This window comes from Hesperophylax consimilis, chromosome 23 (assembly GCF_061612785.1).
Source record: "Hesperophylax consimilis isolate HC1 chromosome 23, BYU_Hcon_1.0, whole genome shotgun sequence".
Taxonomy (NCBI): domain Eukaryota; kingdom Metazoa; phylum Arthropoda; class Insecta; order Trichoptera; family Limnephilidae; genus Hesperophylax; species Hesperophylax consimilis.
The window spans coordinates 24,227,000-24,248,209 of NC_142858.1; the positions used below are offsets into that span (position 1 = coordinate 24,227,000).

General features: G+C 32.9%; 1 protein-coding gene across 1 annotated transcript in view; it reads right to left on the reverse strand.

Annotated features, from left to right (window-relative positions):
- Positions 1–4,583: 4,583 nt before the first annotated feature.
- Positions 4,584–21,210, reverse strand: part of SCAP (SREBP cleavage activating protein) — a 39,457-nt gene continuing 22,830 nt past the window's right edge. Inside the window, exons 14-22 of the mRNA XM_089646093.1 lie at positions 20,920–21,089; positions 19,977–20,508; positions 17,988–18,126; positions 17,616–17,747; positions 12,007–12,128; positions 11,045–11,198; positions 9,320–9,465; positions 8,434–8,557; positions 4,584–7,388 (exon numbers count right to left, since the gene is read on the reverse strand). Of these exons, the coding sequence (XP_089502219.1) occupies positions 7,246–7,388; positions 8,434–8,557; positions 9,320–9,465; positions 11,045–11,198; positions 12,007–12,128; positions 17,616–17,747; positions 17,988–18,126; positions 19,977–20,508; positions 20,920–21,089 (1,662 nt within the window). The 3' untranslated portion in view covers positions 4,584–7,245. The remainder of the gene's footprint in view (positions 7,389–8,433; positions 8,558–9,319; positions 9,466–11,044; positions 11,199–12,006; positions 12,129–17,615; positions 17,748–17,987; positions 18,127–19,976; positions 20,509–20,919; positions 21,090–21,210) is intronic.

Consider the following 21,210-nt stretch of genomic DNA (forward strand, 5'->3'; position numbering starts at 1 on the left):
CCTACTGCTGGTATGTCGTAATTGGTGATGTGTTACTGTTGTTGGTGGTGGGTGTACGTGGAGCAACTCAGAAAGACTAACTTACATCGCCATCACATTATTATTGATGGAGATTTTAAAACAGGTGTCTTTGTAGTTTGTGTAGTTTTCGACGCAGATTCCGAAAATCGCAATAACTCAATTTTGAATTATTTCGAGTTGTGCTACCCTTTATCTAGGTGTGCGATATTTAAAAATAAAATAAGCAGTGATTAAAATGCATTATAATTCAAAGTAATTGTTTTTTTTTAAAGTTTTAGTTAAAAACTTTGCGTCACTTATCATATTTCACCACGTTTTCAAAAAATCTCTAGCAGTGAAAAACCCATAGTAGCGGGTTTTTACCTGCTAGTGATCAAATATTGCCAAATAGTCATAACCGTCATATCGAGAGTGGTATATTTATGGTCATATCTATCTGTTTCAATGGCTTGTATTGTTTGATTTGGGTATTCTCTTTCATTCTTATTCATTCAGATTCTCTGGTGACTTTCTTTTTCATCCAGGTAAGCGCTTCACCAACCTCCAAACGAAATTTAAAAAGTCCAAAGCCTTTTAATTTGCAGTTTTTTTGGCTACTTCAAGGTACCTATAGCAAACAAGAATTTACCAAAACAAGTTCAGCTTGTAGATGGCTTGTAGTGCCCAAACATCCACATATGTCTTTGTGGATTTGTTCCATGATGAAGTAGATGCCACAAGTTCTACATCATCCAAACACGTCCGGAATAATGAATCTATCAGCTAATTATGCAAGAAATAATTATAAGCAATAATTAGTCGCCTGAAATATCAATACAAATTGAAAATATCTCCAGAGTAAAAATAAATGCCGCCAACGGAAATTGAACCCATGCCTTCTGATGTCCTGTCAGGTGCTCTGAAACCACTGAGCTATGTCGGCTTATTTCCAACCTGCCAAATGATTCAATATGTACTAGAACCTCAATCAACAATTACTGCTTATTATATTTTTTCCACCTGCAAACAACCAACTTTATTTTAGTGCTAAATTTCTCACGCTAGTACTTTCTCAGTTCTCGCCATCTATGGCGTCGAGACATATTATACCTTAATTTATTGGCGAAATATTTTTGACTTGTCAAATATTATTACTTTTTTGATAAACTAATATTTATAAGACAAGTTTTTTTATGCATAGCATAAAGGATAACAAATAATTAGTCTACCTGTCAGGTGCTCTGAAACCACTGAGCTATGTCGGTCTAATTATTAATTATTGCTTATAATTATTTGTTATCCTTTATGCTATGCACAAAAACATTGTCTTATAAACATTAGTTTATCATTAAAAAATATTAATGTAAGGGTACCTATGGGCAACATACCCTTCTATTTCTTTTGTAGAAAATTTTTCAAATCCTTCATTATCTGTATTTTAAAAACCTTTAAAAAATTAAAAACATACTCAAATATACAACGGCAAATCGAAATACCTTCATACTAGCAACAGCAATAAATTCAGTAATGAACCGACTGCACAATGCAGGGAATAAATATCACATGAACACCAACGGTACTGAATGTCTATCAGCCTATAAAAACATTGTTATTAAATCTGTATGTCTATCTTGATAGCTTTGTAATGTTTATACATTTTCAATGTATCCAAATTTATAGGAATGTGCATCCTATAGTTTACTCTGTTTGTTTCTTTAAGTTAATATTTCTATATTTGGTACATATTTTATTGTTATATCTCTTTTACTCTCTGATTATATCAAATGTATTTTTAATTGTATCATATGTAAAAGCCCTAATTGGGCGTGTACAAATAAATAAATAAGCACTTGTGGAATGTTCCAGAATGGAAGATACTCTCAGTATCGCCCTGGTGTGTAAGCCCATTATTTAGAATTGAAACTTTGCTTGAAATAGCTTTAGGGTAATCAGATCTGAATAGTCAGGTACTCCCCACCTTCCTCTTCCCCTCCCCACTACCTTCAGCCTCACAAAATACCCTAAATAGGGATGCCAGTCTCAGTGGCTCAGACGGTTTGAAGCAGTTGGGACTCAGCAGGACTGTGCAGTATTACATACTCACTCTGTTTAACACAGACATTGTGCAAGACATATGGCCACGAAACGAGTCGTATAAATATCTATACCTTACGCATAAGCACATACCAGCAACAGTTTGGATACTGTCTTGTACCCAGTATCTAAAAGGCTGCAAAGAAATCGGCCTAGGCCTTTCAAGGTCAAATATGTATTTGGATGGAGCATCCAACACTACTTTAATGCTTATGAGCATCTACTTTATGCATGGAATTGCATACCTTATTATGAATAGAGTGGATTGTTTTTAGTTTGTGTTTGGGTGATGCATTTCAACAGTTTGGCTTGAATAACTGTAGTTGAACATTATTGAAACAATTATTATCCATCATTAGTTATTTAATTAATTAGTAATAGGTACGCAGATGTAGTGGATCTATTTAACCTTTCCCTTACTGTGCTAAAATAATCCACGCGTTCCGGTGCTGTGTAGTCAATACTCATCACAAAATAAGAGATTTAATATCGGAAAAATATGAATATTCATAGCTAATCGCTTAATTTTATTATATTTTATATCAAAAGTGATAATAATTGTAATTTAATTGCTAAAAACATGAAAAAACCATCGGCAGATGCTAAAAAAACATGCGAGGGGTCCACATCTAACGACGGTCCGTGACCGACTGGCTGGCGGCTGGCACACACACAGCTATGCAGTTGTAGGTATCGATGGTCTAAATCAAAATACAACTGCGGACATGTGGATTTCTCATATTCCCGCATAGTGGACTAAAGCGGGACATCAATAGCGTGTCATTTCCTCTCACACTCTTTGCGTAGCAGTGTCACACGGTTGATTATATGGTTGGTGTATTTGTTTCCGATTTTTAACAAAAACCTCTGATTTTTAATTGAATTTGAAAACTATGTCAAATTTTATTTTTTAATTCAGTGCATAAATGTATAACGGAAGAATACCTAAAATCTGAACCCAGAATTTATTATATTTATAGAGTTATTAAAGTTATTAGCAGCAACGTGTAGTAAATACACACCACAGATAAGGAAAGGTTAAATGCACAGAAGCTAGGTACAAGAAGGCTTTACTATCATATCTTCTAAATCATTACTAATATAATGTAAGTCTACTGATACTTGTTGATAATATTTTATATGTACTTGTATCTCCTTCTAGTATTAATTTTATAATTTCTGTTGTTATTTTATGATCAAATGCCACAGTTAATTGTTATTCTGTGGCATGAATTGTGGGTGTATGGTATATTTATACAATTGATATTCAATAAATTAAATTTATTTTTTGAAGTGAAACTTCTTTACGCGCGTTATGCAATTTCGAGGACCGGAGTAAAACCAACTCATGACCGTCATGAAAAACCGTGATCATTTCGCTATAGGAGCCTAGCCAATATTATATACTTACTTTAGGTCACTCTCCAAACTCAGCTTCGCGGTCTAGAGGCAGAGTGTCGGATTGTCGTCGTGAAGAACCGAGGTTCGATCCCCGCTTTAACTAATTTTTTTTCTTCTTTTTTTGATTTTTTTAATAATATGTAAGTTTTTTAAAAGTGATAAAATGCTCTCGTGCTGCGACTTTTAGATATTTGGACGATATGATATTTTGGTCGAATACGTAATAACCGCGGTCTAGAGGCAGAGCGTTCGACACTCGTTATGCAGGACCCGGGTTCGAATCCCATATTTTTATAACTTTTAATTTTTTTTTTATCATATGCTTCTTGGAAAATATGTCAATAGACAGAAAAAAAAGGGAGAATAAAATGAAAAGAGAGAGAGAAGAATAATAAAAGTTTCACTTCCGTAGTCCGTAGGCTAGCCACACACTGTATTTTTTTTAGTATCTGTAATTGATGTTGTGGAACGTAAAGGATTTATAGAGCAAATTTGATATATGTACTATTTTTGTTGGATACTTAATAGATTAGTTCATTAGGAACACTATATAAGTAAAGTTTACAAGTTTTACTGTGCCTGTCTTACTATTTATTTATTTATATTTTAAATGTATATTTACAGAATAAAAAATTCCAATAACAAAGATACATTATACAATCATAATTGCCTAATTAGCGATTTAAATTTAATAATGCTCAGGTGGAAAATGTCGATGTCAGAGGCTAGTGAGTTTAGAAAGCCTATCATTCTTCCGAGAGGCATTGCTAATGGTAAGTTAGTCCTACATCTCGGAAGAATGAATGGTTTGTGTCTACGCGCTCTTGCGAAGTTATCAGGGACGTAAAATAAAATTTTATTCAAAATTTCTGGATTGTTGATGTGACCGTTCAACAAGTTATAGGCCATCATCAGCAACGCAGCTTTCCGCCTTTTGACAAGACTATCGATACCTAGCATTCCGGAAAGGAAGGCTGATGGGTATAAATAGGGATAGTACCCGAAGTCTCTAAGATAAAGATAACGTAGAAACTTCTTTTGTACTTTCTCTACCATAGAAGTGTATGTTGCATCCCCTGGTCCCCATATTATTGAGCCACTTTCCAAAATACTACGTACTAGGCTAAAATATAGCAAGCGAACCACGGCAGAGCTGCAGAAATGCCTGGAGTTACATAGCACAAATCCAAGCATTCTCAAAGCCCTGCTGCATATCGTTTCAATATGAACGTGAAATGTTAAGTGTGGGTCAAAGGTTATTCCCAAATCTTTCGTTTCAGAAATATGTTTAAGAGAACATTGGGACATCCTATAGTTGAAGTAAATCACAGTGTTTGCTCTAGTATAGCACATTATGGCGCATTTCTTAAAATTAAAACCTAATTTGTTAATTTCACTCCATACCACGATAGCATTTATGTCTCTCTGGAGCTGTGCGCAGTTTTCTAAGGTCCGGATTCTTAAAAATAGCTTCAAGTCATCTGCAAATAACAAAAATTTCGCAAACTTTATAGCATGATGAATGTCATTAATAAAAAGGGAAAAAGTAAAGGACCAAGATTAGACCCTTGAGGAACCCCAGAGTTTGTGGGAAAGTACGTCGAGATATCCTGTGTCGACAGGCAATTTTACAAATATCTGATTTTAACAATAGGTTAAATTAAGGATAATTTCATCAATCAGGAACATTTTTTTGATAGGATGAAGGCAAATATTTTTGGAGACTTAAGTAATTTAGGTTGGTAACAATAATGGGGTTAGAGAACTTTTTATTTCGATTTGTGTGATATATACCTACTTACTGTCCAGTATCCCTTCTACAAAAAGTCGCCGACAGCCACTGGTACCAGTGTAAGTACAAATTTTGTTGCTGTTTTTACCTTTTATTGTCTGTTCAACATCTTCAAATATAAATGTATTGTTATACATAATTATGTAATTTGTATCTACAAATTTTAATATGTGCCTAAAATATTATTTTAAAAACAAGTTGAATCTAAAAATATTGCAGTAAGAATTTGGTCTACTTTCGTGAAATATCTAAACAAACGTTAAACCTTCAGGCTAATTTGTTGGCTTTTAGGAACAACTCAGATCTCATAGATATTGTTGTATCTCCCTTACTGTCATTGTGAGAAGTATGATCTAAACGGTGTTAGAAAGAGAAAACACTATGCTTTATATGCAATTGTATATTATTTCACTATCTTTAATTTTAGTTACAAAAAACATAAACGCCATTATTTTTTTTTTTTATGTTCATTCTCCAAATTATATTTTTATTTATAACTAGCTGTATCCCGCTACGAGTTGCTGTGCCTCAGTCTGTCTGGGCAGATATAGAAGCATGTGTTGCTTTAATGTCTAACAGATGGAGCTGTTTTTTTAAAAAAAAATGCTTTTACCTGTCACAGGTGACATCTATACAGGGTGTCCGGAAACTCGTAGTACAAGCGGGAAACTGGTGAATCTACATCACATTTGGAGTCGATTTTGTAGTATATATTTTTTTTATTTGAGCTTTCGTTATCGAGTAAATCGAGTTTGAAGTTGATTTTTTTTTTTTTTAATTTTTTTTTTTTTAATCAAATTCTTATGAATTATTACTGAAGATCAAAGTACCCAACTAATTAAAACTATTTGAAAGTAAAACAAATGAAGAAACTCGGATTTGAAGCATTATTTTGAAATCACCCTTCATTTAACCCGGTGTAATCATAAAATATTTCTGCTCTGCAGGGTTAAAACATCTGTTATTCAACCCTAAACACCAGAAAAAACTTTAACCCTAAAATAGCCGAAAAATATTTTTTTTTGGTTTTTTTTTTTTTTTTTTTGAAAATGCTCAAATCAAAAAACTTTATGTTTTTTTGGGTTCCCCATGTGGTGTAGATTCTCCAGTTTCCCGCTTGTACTACGAGTTTCCGGACACCGTGTATAATAAGTAATCATTTTTTGTATGGTATATAAAAACTCAACCGCATTTGAATGCAAAATTGTGTCAAAATTTCAAAGCAATCTGTGAAGAATTTTCGGAGATTTAAGATTTTGAAGTAATGAACATTTTTATTTATAGATAATAAAATTTGAAAGCATCTTATCACCTTTATAAGGCAGTTTTTGGTTTTCAGATTAATTTAGAAATACATATTTCATTTATTTGGATTTTATTGCAAAGTGCAAATACCTTGAGGGTCTCAAGGACGACACCTATTTTTACTTACCACGGCAGTAGTTTGTGAATAAATCTTATAAAACATTGCTAATGACAGCCAAAACATATGTAGGTACATATATATAATTTCAAAGATTGTTAGATTTCTACATATTAACAGTTTTTCATTAAAATAAATATTGTATAAAGAATTTTATTTTTATTGAAAAAAAGATAGTTTGTAGAACTAAATGGCTGAGGATTTCACAAGTCCAGTATGTAGTTTGTAAGGATTCATCGATTATTACGGCAATAAAAATGGTATAGTTTATTTTTGTGTTTGTATTTAATACAAAATAGATCTCAGATCGAATAGAATAGAATAGATTACGATGTTTTGATAGGAATGAACAGTCATTAAACAATAAATAATATTTCTCAGTGACTCTAGTTATCAGTCTTCATGTGCTTATAATAATTTATTTTCTGAACGGTAAGCACGCATAATATGAAAATAATTGGAATTCATAAAATTCACCATTTTTTATTGGAGCTATTACTACTGTTAGATTAAGTGCTAAATGAAAATGAAGAAGTTATTCACGCTTGTTCGCCTCGTGTGTGTCAACTTTTGTAACATGTGGAAAACGAATTATCCGTAGCTGGTTCGCGTAGTCGCACACTATTGAATCCTTCAGAGGTAAAATTTGTCTGACAAAGATGCACCCATCATTATGACCTGAAATAGAAAGAAAATAAATTTAGTTATTTATGTTGATGAACGTATCCCAATAATGACAGTAACGTGACTTCTCTACAATTGATCAGATTTTTTTGTGGTGGTTTGTATTTTTAAATGTCATTGTATAGATTAATTTACATAGAATTTACTGATTATTCAAAAAGCATTTTTGCTGGGCATCACCACAATTTACAACTGTCTACATTCCGGCTGTCATAAATAAACAAGTATTTTCCGTTACTAGCTCTAGCCCTCAGCCTGTAACTAAATGTATGTTTGAAGATAACGCAATGCCATAGGCTAATAATATTGAACCTATTGAATTAATAATTTTTTTCAGAAGCTCGAGTGATTTGGGCATATTATGGCAAGTTTGCAAAAACATCTTAAGTAATCGCTTGCCATGATGTGACAAATTTATAGAATATAAACGGAGAAATCTAGGTGGATTCATTGGCTTTAAACCATCATAAGCAGTTTCATATGTTTCCATATTAATATTTAGAGGAATGGTATTAATTATATAATATAGTCAACGAATATATGTATGAAATCAATCGCTCAGTAGATAGAGAATTCAAAAACAAGTCAATCCAACAATGACATATTCGAATTAAACGAAAACAAGATTTTTAGAATATGTACGAAAGATGTGTAAAAAATAGTTGTGCTTACTTTGGAATGGACAAAACTTTCAGTCCGTATTAATTACTATACTTAAATCATCATCAATAAATTTTATTAAAATATCTAAATGCCATGTCTAGTTGTGGGTTCCATGTCAACTCAGGACAGTTGCAATTAACACACTTTTTAAAGTCATTAAGAGTGATTAAAAAAATTGACCTATAAACCAAACCTAATGTAACCTATTTAACTTACACTCTAAATAACTATTCAAACGTGTGTTGAATTGCTACTTTCCTGAGTTGCCCGGTTACCAGTCCAGTCCTTCTTTCCATCACCATTTCCCTAAAACCGTGGATGTTGGCTTTACGAAGATGAACACTTCCTTAGCATTACAGAGGTATGATTTATTTACCTAAATGAACCTTGCGCACCGCCATTCCTGTGCTGGCGTCCCACACCGTGAGGCCTCCGCGCCCCCCGGTCACCACCAGCGAGTGCGTGAGGCTCAGCAAACCACAACCACCGGCTCCTTGACCCTATGAACAAAATATTTATATTATTAATATTCAAATTATCAAAAGTGATCAAAACTATTCAAACCCCAAATGAAACGCGTGACTACTAAATATATGGATATGGAAAGAAACCAATGAACAGATCAATTGATAGAAGTGTATTGGTGTGTCGCGAAGTGTACTCAATTGCCCTTACTTAGGATGAAAATAATCAAACCTTTTTAAATATCGAAATTATTTCTTCAACAGAAAATTAATTTCAATAGGTCTAGGAGTTGAAAGATCTCCGACATTAGTTTTCTTTAAAATCAGTATAGAACACACTCCTGTTCAGTGAGTTATGTGAGAATAATAGTGGCGAATGAAGAACTCATTAACAAACATTTTTTTTTTTTTTTTTAATTGAATAAATAGTTAATACATATCAATAAACAAGTCCTGCTTAGCCAATTGAATTGGCTTGTCAACAGGTGCTTAAAGTTTAGTTACATATACATTTTTATAAGTTATAATTTACATCTTATATCTACAGAATCAACAGACTTTATAAAGAACTAGACTAGGCTTTACGCAGAATTTTTCGTAATCAGACATTAATTTTCCTCTTATTTTCAAAATCAAGTGTGTGGAAAAGGGGGTGGTTTTTCGAAATTCCACACAGTCATTCCTCATGTTTCCAACAATCTCAGAACAAAACATGTAGATTTGTTTAAAAACCAACCAACACTGTGATACTCTTTTTTAAATACATATATAGATATTTAGTAAAGTAATTGAGCTCACAATGTGAACGGAATTGAGAAGATGTCCCCTGAATCTGTCCCAAATGCACAGCTTTTCATCTCCCCCAATGGACATAACGTAGGAGGCTGTGTAGCTAAGGTTGCAGATGGGTCCGTCATGAGCTTGCAAGCTGTACACGCACGCTCCTGTAAACAATCACATTATGGATATTATCTCTTTTACTGCTACAAGTTTTGGAATTTGAGGTAGTTGATGACAGTTGGTAGGATGCTTGAATGGCAGTCGGATGGGTCAAGGTTACTATATTATTTGCAAATGCATCAAATATTTTTTAAATATAGGAAAAGTGATGGGTATATATTTTTGGCTGGCAAGATTATTTTTTTAATAATTACTATTAAATTCTCAAAGTTGCCCATAAAATAATGTATATTTTATAATTTAAAACACAAATAAATAAAGTAGCACATATCCATACTAGATATCTGCTATATCTTTGGTTCGAAATATAATTATTTAGTACGGTCTAGTATTTTGGATTCAAATCCGAATTAAAGTTTTGTATGAAAAAGACAGCACAGCCAATTCTCTTAATTTAATTAACAGATTATTTATTAAAAAATATTATATTTATTATATTTATTTCAAAAGTTTTTGATTATTGTTTAAAAAATCATTAGAACTAAATGTAAAGACTCCTCCCATAAACACGAGCTCCTGGAGCTTAACTTATGGAGAAATAGAATAATAATGAACAAATTATTTATAAGTCTGCATATTGTTATCATTTATAATGTTAAATAATTAAAAAAAAAAAAAAAAAAAAAATATATATTGTTTTCCTAGGGAATTAATTTCATTTTATTTTATTTTTACTATGGTATATTCTATTCTTACTATATCCACTCGAGAGATTGGTTATATACATATATACATTCACTATATTATTTAATTAATAACGTTCCTCAAAATATCAATATGGAAAGATATGAACTGCTTACTGCGGTTTAAAGCCAATGAATCTACCTAGATTTCACTGTTTATCCCATATTTTTAGGTTTAGGTTCTATAAAGGCACATTATAACAAGCGATCGTTCAAAATGGTTTTGGAAATTTGCCATAATATGCCAAAAATTGCTCCAGTGGATATAATAGGAGTGAAAGAAATTTTCTATTACTTCATTATAGTACTATTGTATTATTATATTATTCTATACAAAGTAGATATAAAACTGAAGTGAAACCAACATTTCACTCTACGTCTGTACAAAGTAGATATAAAACTGAAGTGAAACCAACATTTCACTCTACGTCTGTACAAAGTAGGTATAAAACTGAAGTAAGAAACCAAAGTTTCAATGTACGTCTGTAGGAAGCAGGTACAAAACTAAATTGAGAAATCAGAGTTTCACTGTATGTATGTACAAAGTAGGTATAAAACTAAAGTAAGAAACCAGAGTTTCCACTTAAGGATGTTTGAAAGATGCTTTAATCCCTATGAGAGGGATGAAATTTAGTAAATTTCTTCAATCCAAATATAATATTGAAGACTTGAATAGAAATAATAGACACACTTCTATATCAACTTCTTTAGTTTGGAATTTTCAATGACAGTAACGAAATACATCCGATACATTTAAAACTTAGCTCTATACACTGCACACTGTATTGTACCTCAAGGCAGTCATAATTTCACTGGACTGCAAATGTTGCCAGCCGCACTATAGGGGTTAAAAGATGTACATATTTTTAATAATACGAACCGGTCAAAAGATCCCATACACAGAGTTTTCCGTCTTGAGATCCACTTCCACAAACTGATGGGGAAATGCGGTCAATAAAGATACATGTTATAGGACCATAATGCCCATGTAATGCATAGAGCTGAGAAAGGTAAGGATTGCTCATGGCGAACACCTGAAATAGAACAAATATCAATATTAACTTTACATTCATGAAAACATATTTTATGAAGGAATCGGGGAAAAGAAGAAGATGGGGAGAGGAACGCTGGGAAGTACCTAGTTATTCAAATTTGGTCACTACACATGGTTAGCGGATTTTTCATTTGGTTTTTGTACCGAGGAAAATAATTTCCTCAGGACTTATATTTATTTTTGGAAATACTGTGTGGCAGGTATTTTTGAGGAGAGAAAGGAGTGAACATTGGTCTCGAAGCTGGAAAGCCAGAAAATCTTTAAACCGCCGAGCTGTTATTCTCTAGAACAAGTCGAACAAAAGGTCAACCAACTGTTGGACGCGCATTTGGCATGTTTCCAGACTATGTACCAGTATTGAAGGGATCAATGATGCTAATTCCTCGGAGCATCTTCAATTGAAATACCAGTAAAAAATAGCATTCCCACCTGACACTTGTGTTCTAAATTTTGCAATCTGTTTAATGACATAAGGGAATCTACCAAATGAATAATATAAATATTTCATTAACTATCCCAAGTATACCCTGGTTGAAGAGAAGACATAGTCAAGGATTTTTTTTTAGAGTGATATTGTGTTTTGTACAGCATAATCATTTCAGATTCTTGCATAGTGGGGTACTATATCGTAGGACTACTGCGGGTCAAGAGGGGACTGCGGGCAAGTGTTCCAAACTATTTTGAATCACTATCGAATTGCACAAATATATTCAAATGCTCTTTAAAATGATTTACCAGTACATATAGGTTGATAAATTAATTCAAGGGACAAGAGACTAATAACTAACCTTAATTGTATGATCTTGGCTGCCAGTTAAAATTCTCCGACCATCACATTCTAGAACTGATATCGGCTGCTGATGAGCCCTTATCATATTTAGACGAACGCAACACAAACCTTCAGTAGATCCTAGAAAACAAATTTATTTCACACAAATTAAAGAATAACTTTGTTTTAAACCACTTTATTACATTTATAGACGTCGACCGGTTTCGGTTGAACTCAACCTTCATCAGGACAGTACAAATATAAACTAAAATATAATACAGAGGAAGATTATTAGGTAAACAATAAAGAAAGAGAAAGTATATAAATGTGAGGGAGAGAGCATCAGGGCAGCGGAGTAGGTAGTGGGGTCGGGGAGGGGTGGGAATTACCCAGGGAGAAAGGAAACATCTTTAAAATAGGGCTTTTAGTGAGTTCTATCTGTTTGTTTAAAATTGGGTAATTATTTTTATTTTTACTTGCTTTTGAGATTTCCAATGATTCTAGATTATTGAGACGTATTCCTATTTTATTTTTATGTAGTATTTGAACTCCTGTCGTTCTATTAAATGTATGATTAGTGTTAATTAGGTGTTCGGCGAATTCTGAAAAACCGGTATTTTTTAAACACCTGACATGTTCTTTTACTCGAATATTTACATTACGCGCGGTTTTACCAATATATATTGCCGGGCAATCGTTGCAATTAAGTTTGTAGATCCCAGAGTGGCTAAACGTATCTTCTTTATCTTTACAATTATTTAAAAATTTGGCTAAGTTATTATTAGTATAGAAGGCCGGCCTAATTTCTGATGGAAGTTTAGATGTGCAAAGGGAAGAGAATTTACTTATGAACAAAATTCTACGCCATTGGGTAGTTAAATTATTATTATTAATAGTTGGTAGAGCATTATATAGAAATTTATTTGTTGCGATTCGGCGAAGTTTTTTTGAAAGGATTTTATCAATAAGATCAGAGTGATAACCGTTGTTATTAGCTATTTGTTTTATTGTAAGGAGTTCGTTAGATAATGGGATGGTGACTAGCCGGTGGATCATGCTGTGAAAGGAGGAATGTTTATGTGAGATAGGGTGGTTGGAGGTGTTATGGATTACGGTGTCCGTAAATGTAGGTTTTCTAAAAATGTTGAAGTTAATTCTATTTTTAATGATAGACAAAGAAAGATCTAGAAAGTTTAAGCTGGAATTTATGCCCATCTCTAATGTGAACTGGATTTGTGAGTGGAAGGAATTAAGGAGTGTCAGGAAAGTGTTTAACTGGCGCTCTGTGCCCGTCCAAATACAAAAAATGTCATCCACATAACGTTTCCACAAGAGAATATTTTTTAATAATGGGGATTTACATGCAAATATTTTATTTTCTATATTATCCATAAAGATATCAGCTAGTACAGGGCTAGTAGGAGCGCCCATTGGTAGACCAGATCGTTGTTGGAAAACAACATCATTGAATTTAAAGTAATTTTGGTTTAAACACAGGTTAAAAAGGCGAGTAAGATCGTTAGAGAAGTCATTAGGTAAATTGGAACTATTTAGTAAGTTAGCTATTAAAGATTTACATTCTATTATAGGTATATTAGGGAACAAATTGACAACATCAAAAGAAATAAGTTTAGAATTAGCTGGGAGTACTAGATCCTTCAAATCGTTCACTAGTTCCATAGAGTTCTTAATTGTGTATTTGGGGAAAAACACATTGGCATTATTGAATACATTGGTTACAAATGAGGCTAATTTAAAAGTAGGGGAATTACAGCAGGAAACAACGGGTCTAATGGGGCTATTGTGTTTATGAATTTTTAGGAATCCATATAGTCTAGGTATTTTAGGATTTTTAGTCTGAAATTTAACTTGATCATATGATGAATCCACGAATATTGGGTTTTTACAGTCTTTTAAAGCATTTTTCACATTTTGTTGGAATTTATTAGTGGGGTCAGAAGGCAATATTTCAAAAGCATCATTATTTAAAAAATCTTCAATTTTGCAGTTATATTCTGCTCTGGGCATAATTATTACAGTATTGCCTTTATCTGCCCTTGTTATCACTAGGTTATCATTCTTTAACTTATTTCGAACAGCTCTATTGTATAAAATATATTCTATTAAGTACAGAGTATTATCTATTAATATCAATTTTTACCAACAGTGCATCAAGTTAAAAGTTTTTCCTAATTACTTAAATTCAAATTTTAAAAATGGTTCTAATAAAACTTCCATCGATTCGTCTTCCATATACCAAGCCAAAATGGCATGGTTGAAAGAAGATTTAAAAAGTGCCTACAAACACCGTAATAATATTAAACTAAAAATAAAAATCCTACATAGTGAACTAGTACATGATTTACACCCAGTGGAATGGGACTTATTTGACGATAAAGTGAGAAATTATGTGTCTAGTAAAGGTTTTGAAAAACGTATAAACCTAGAAAAGAAATTAAAAACTCTTTGTGACCAAAAAAAATCTATAAATAAAACAACTGTATTACTACCACCAAAAAAATTTTACGACCGCGTAAAAAATCTTTCGTCCACACAGTTTCACCCACAGGAGATGTCTCTCTTGGCAAAGGGATTGAAATACAACCTTCACTATACCAAACGTGACTATAATGACGCCATTGAAAATGTTGCAGTAGATGTCGAAACCGCGCTACATAAGGCTCCAAGTACATTCCTATACAAAAGTGCAGAAAGGCTAAAGGAATTGATACCCACAAATCTCCCTTCTTTTAATTCGGAAACCCTCCACGCAAGAGCTGTTCGAAATAAGTTAAAGAATGATAACCTAGTGATAACAAGGGCAGATAAAGGCAATACTGTAATAATTATGCCCAGAGCAGAATATAACTGCAAAATTGAAGATTTTTTAAATAATGATGCTTTTGAAATATTGCCTTCTGACCCCACTAATAAATTCCAACAAAATGTGAAAAATGCTTTAAAAGACTGTAAAAACCCAATATTCGTGGATTCATCATATGATCAAGTTAAATTTCAGACTAAAAATCCTAAAATACCTAGACTATATGGATTCCTAAAAATTCATAAACACAATAGCCCCATTAGACCCGTTGTTTCCTGCTGTAATTCCCCTACTTTTAAATTAGCCTCATTTGTAACCAATGTATTCAATAATGCCAATGTGTTTTTCCCCAAATACACAATTAAGAACTCTATGGAACTAGTGAACGATTTGAAGGATCTAGTACTCCCAGCTAATTCTAAACTTATTTCTTTTGATGTTGTCAATTTGTTCCCTAATATACCTATAATAGAATGTAAATCTTTAATAGCTAACTTACTAAATAGTTCCAATTTACCTAATGACTTCTCTAACGATCTTACTCGCCTTTTTAACCTGTGTTTAAACCAAAATTACTTTAAATTCAATGATGTTGTTTTCCAACAACGATCTGGTCTACCAATGGGCGCTCCTACTAGCCCTGTACTAGCTGATATCTTTATGGATAATATAGAAAATAAAATATTTGCATGTAAATCCCCATTATTAAAAAATATTCTCTTGTGGAAACGTTATGTGGATGACATTTTTTGTATTTGGACGGGCACAGAGCGCCAGTTAAACACTTTCCTGACACTCCTTAATTCCTTCCACTCACAAATCCAGTTCACATTAGAGATGGGCATAAATTCCAGCTTAAACTTTCTAGATCTTTCTTTGTCTATCGTTAAAAATAGAATTAACTTCAACATTTTTAGAAAACCTACATTTACGGACACCGTAATCCATAACACCTCCAACCACCCTATCTCACATAAACATTCCTCCTTTCACAGCATGATCCACCGGCTAGTCACCATCCCATTATCTAACGAACTCCTTACAATAAAACAAATAGCTAATAACAACGGTTATCACTCTGATCTTATTGATAAAATCCTTTCAAAAAAACTTCGCCGAATCGCAACAAATAAATTTCTATATAATGCTCTACCAACTATTAATAATAATAATTTAACTACCCAATGGCGTAGAATTTTGTTCATAAGTAAATTCTCTTCCCTTTGCACATCTAAACTTCCATCAGAAATTAGGCCGGCCTTCTATACTAATAATAACTTAGCCAAATTTTTAAATAATTGTAAAGATAAAGAAGATACGTTTAGCCACTCTGGGATCTACAAACTTAATTGCAACGATTGCCCGGCAATATATATTGGTAAAACCGCGCGTAATGTAAATATTCGAGTAAAAGAACATGTCAGGTGTTTAAAAAATACCGGTTTTTCAGAATTCGCCGAACACCTAATTAACACTAATCATACATTTAATAGAACGACAGGAGTTCAAATACTACATAAAAATAAAATAGGAATACGTCTCAATAATCTAGAATCATTGGAAATCTCAAAAGCAAGTAAAAATAAAAATAATTACCCAATTTTAAACAAACAGATAGAACTCACTAAAAGCCCTATTTTAAAGATGTTTCCTTTCTCCCTGGGTAATTCCCACCCCTCCCCGACCCCACTACCTACTCCGCTGCCCTGATGCTCTCTCCCTCACATTTATATACTTTCTCTTTCTTTATTGTTTACCTAATAATCTTCCTCTGTATTATATTTTAGTTTATATTTGTACTGTCCTGATGAAGGTTGAGTTCAACCGAAACCGGTCGACGTCTATAAATGTAATAAAGTGGTTTAAAACAAAGTTATTCTTTAATTTGTGTAATAATGTCAAGCCACAAAGTGTTTGCTTCCTTCGATAAATTTATTTCATGTTGGTTTAACTTAATAATTAAAAATGTAACAGTATGACTTTCTTAATACTAGGTTGCCTCCGTTGGGTTGGATATTTATTTAATTCAATTTGAATAACTTTTTACATTACAGAATGGGGTCTAGGTCGTTATAATTGTACCGTTTAAACAATGTATTTGCAATTCCAATAACCTTGTAGGACATGAAAAACTTCTCAATATTTTGATTAACTAAATTTAGGAACTTCGTGGTTCTTTCCACGAACAAATTGGTGCGGCTCGCTCTACAGTAAAGGAGGTTATGGTGACGTCCTCGAGAGTGAGACTCTGGTACAAACAAATTTATTTGAGTCAGAATCTGATTGTTAGATATGCAACCGTTTAGTAAAAGATAGAAATATTTAATCTGAGCAATACCTCTAAGTGTCTCTAAGGAGTAGTAATTGGTCATGCCCAGGATATGTAGCTCCCATTTAAAAGAGGTAACGGGGTGGTGTGGATGGCAATAAGGCTGTCTTAGGCTTAAGGAACTGGAAGAAAACAGCACGAGTGGAGTGCTTCTAGGAATTGGCTAAGACTAGGTAGATAAATCTTTGAAATTTCCATTACATAAACTTTAAAATCGTATTTTCATCTCAGACATAATTACTAACACATTGTACTGGAAAATATATAATAGGAATATTAATTATTATGTATGTTTAAATTAATATTTAGTACCTTATCGCTTGTAGTAAATTGTACTGTGTATGACAAAATAAAAATAAAATAAAATAAGTAACATATTTGAGCTTTCTTAGTACATATCTAAAATGTGATGTGTTGTGGTTTGGTGAGTTTTGCCTAAACGGTTATGAAATATTAATACTCTTAAAATTCTTACCTTCACTGTCAAATGAAAACGCTGATGGCTCTTGGTTAAACACATTGCGTAATCTTGAAGGAGATTTGTGCGCAAATCTGTTATGCACATTGTTCATGGATAAAGATCCAGCAGAGCCTGTCCGGACATGTGCTGAAAAATATAAAAAAGACCTATAAGATCCAACAAATCTCAAAACGTTTCAATAGGATAACTCTAACAGAATGTAAATTATAACCTTGTAAGTTTAGAATTTACCCAAAATATTATTTAACATGTTCGCAGCCACAAACTTTTGAGGACGAATTAACCCCAAACGTACTCGATAAGACACGGTGGCAGTAAGCCGGTAAAATGTAAAAAAAACAATAAAAATCTTGCAAATATGTTTACATTTTTTTTGTGCTATGTTTGATGGATGATTGAGTTGCAGAAGGTCGAGGTGTCCACTAAGGCGCGCTGCTACTAGTACTAGTTCCTCTTGAACCGTGACGTGACTCACCCCACCGCTGTAGCCATCATCGAATATGCACTGAAAAGGTTAAAAAAATATATCTAAGGACAGTAATTATAACGGAATAAGTTAAACACCTCGAGGATACAATAAGATTTTTTGCGATTTACGATTTTGAAAAAATATTGATATTTAATATTATTTACGTAAATAATAATTTACGAGAAAATTTTCCGTACGACACACCATTTCGACACACCGAGTTCTCGCATAGTTCGCGTTTGTTTGTGTAGTGGCAGTGTAGAAAACATGAAAGGCATAATCGGCATAATAGACAATTTTTCGAGATCGCTAGACACGCACCCATTAATTGTTAGGCGATCAACTTTGATACGAAACATCATATGAATTTAGTTTCATAATATTTAAAGGTTTACTACGATTTTTTAAAAATAAAACGTTTACATTTTAGGTAAGGTTGGGTTATTACAGGTTAGATTAGGTTAGGTTGGATTATTATAGGTTAGATTAGGATAGGTTAGGTTAAGTTAGGTTGGATTATTATAGGTTAGATTAGAATAGGTTGGATTATTATATGTTAGATTAGGATAGGTTAGGTTAGGTTAGGTTGGATTATTATAGGTTAGATTAGGATAGGTTAGGTTAGGTTGGATTATTATAGGATAGGTTAGGTTGGATTATTATATGTAAGATTAGGGTTGGTTAGGTTAGGTTGGATTATTATAGGATAGATTAGGATAGGTTGGATTATTATATGTTAGATTAGGATAGGTTAGGTTAGGTTAGGTTGGGTTATTATAGGACAGGTTAGGTTGGATTATTATAGGATAGGTTAGGTTGAATTATTATATGTTAGATTAGGATAGGTTAGGTTAGGTTGGATTATTATAGGATACGTTAGGTTAGTATATGTTAGGTTGGGTTATTATTGGTTAGGATAGGTTAGGTTATTATAGGTTAGGCTATTTACATATAAAAAAACCTTCCCTTTATACGTTATTTTTAATAAATAACGGGTTTTTTATTTACAATATTTTTTATGTATAAATAAATTAACACATCATTTAAAAAAAATGTTTCTCATTGTCTATGATATAAAAAATTATGATTGTGTTTTTTAATTGTTATGTTGGCAGTGCCCTACACTACGTAAAAACAAACGCGAACTATGCGAGAACTCGGTGTGTCAATATGGTGCGCGAATTGGAAAATTTTCTCGTAAATTATTATTTACGTAAATAATATTAAATATCAATATTTTTCAAAATCGTAAATGAAAAAAGTTGTTGCTTATTGTCTTAAGGATGAATCAAATGATTGTTTATTTTTAAATGCATGCATGTTAAAAAGGGTAGTCGTAGGTAAATATTTACCGATTTTTTTATCTAAGTGTGATAATGTCATTCTAAATGAAAAAAGAGATCTTCAAGGTTGGGGTGGTTCAACCTGTAACAGTTGATTGACAATCAAATCGACGATCAGCGCCACATTGAATTTGACATTTGAACAGTCCTGTTGAATTCTCAGTTCATCTCAACGTTTGATCAATTTTTGATCATCCGTCAATTACATTGAGACCGATCATAATGTGACTGAGGTTGAAACACTCCAACTTAAGTTGATTTATGAATGTATCAGCATCTCATCTGATCATTTTCCAGAACAAATTTTTTATTTTTATGTATTGTAAACTGACTAGATTTTATGGAAATTTCAACTTTTTACAAATCAGAAAATATATGTATTTTAAAAATATTCAGTTATTTTGTTCTATATTAAAACTGTGATTTGAAAGGAGATAATCTGACCTGGAAAAAAATCAAAAAACTCTCTCTATGCATAGTGGTATACTTAAAAAATAAAAATTGATATTAACAGTAAAATGACTACAAACCAAAATAACTCACTTTTAATTTTCCAGACGACGCTTCCCAAAACTCGAGCCGCCCGTTGGAACAACCAATTACAATAATATCGTCCATTATGTCCATACACCAAATAGCCGGAGGCGACACAAAACTTATATCATTCACAGAGTCACTTAAATGGCTGGGATCGGTAGTGGATTCTAAATCGTTTGATACATATCTATTACAAGGAGAGTCACTACACTTTTTCAAAAGAAATTGACCGTTAACTTCATTCGAAATAAACAAGCTCTCGTTGTCCGCAATACTCGCATCCGCACAACACACATCACAGTCATTGTTCCCATGTTCTGTACAAACACAATTACGGGCCTCCGAAATATCACATTTTATTTTATCGCTGTCCTCTGGTTCTAAATTATCACAATTTTCGTTATTTGGTTGAGTTGAATCAAATTCTACATTATTGAATGACGATTTTGTAGTTCGGTCATCTTCTGTAGAACTGTTTTGCTGTTCGATTTTGGGTATGTTTAATGCACTGGTTCCAGAGCTGCCGTCATATAACATTCTGGAATAAAATAAATGAATAATATAAACATCAAATATGGATAGTTGAAAACAAAACTACAGCCAACCAGAGTGGAAAATACAGTGTTGTCCTGGTGTGCGACCCCTGAAAACCAATTGTTTATTGAAATGAATTTATGTATGCTTTGCCCAGACTTTTAAATTTGCTCAATGAGTTTGATTAAGAAGAGGATGCTTAGATGGTTTGTCATGTGGAGCGAATGAATGAGGAAAGTAGTTTAAGGAGAATATGATGCGAATGTGAATGGTAAATAGAAGTAAGAGAAGCCCCAAGGAGACATGACACATATACTTGAGTCGGGCCATGTCAAGAGTCAGAGGCAATGTATGAATGTGAACAAAGCAAGGAGTGTTAGTTAGTTAATTATGTCAACAAAGATGTATTATGTACCTGTGTTGTAATGCGAAGTCGTATATGGTTTTGTCCTTTCCCGTTATAGATGAGCAGCGACGACGGTCTTCCGGCTTTTGGTTGAGAGAACTCTTCTTGAATTTGAATTGCGTTTGCCACATTTTGTTTGGTCTCCCAGCCAGGATGCACTCAGCAGTACTGTCTACAAGCTGTGGTTAATAACATAACTATTAGAATGCAACTAAACTAGCTACTTCGAAATAAAACATTTATAATGTTTGTCACTATACTTTAAATACATAATAATATGTCATAATAAAAAACTTAATT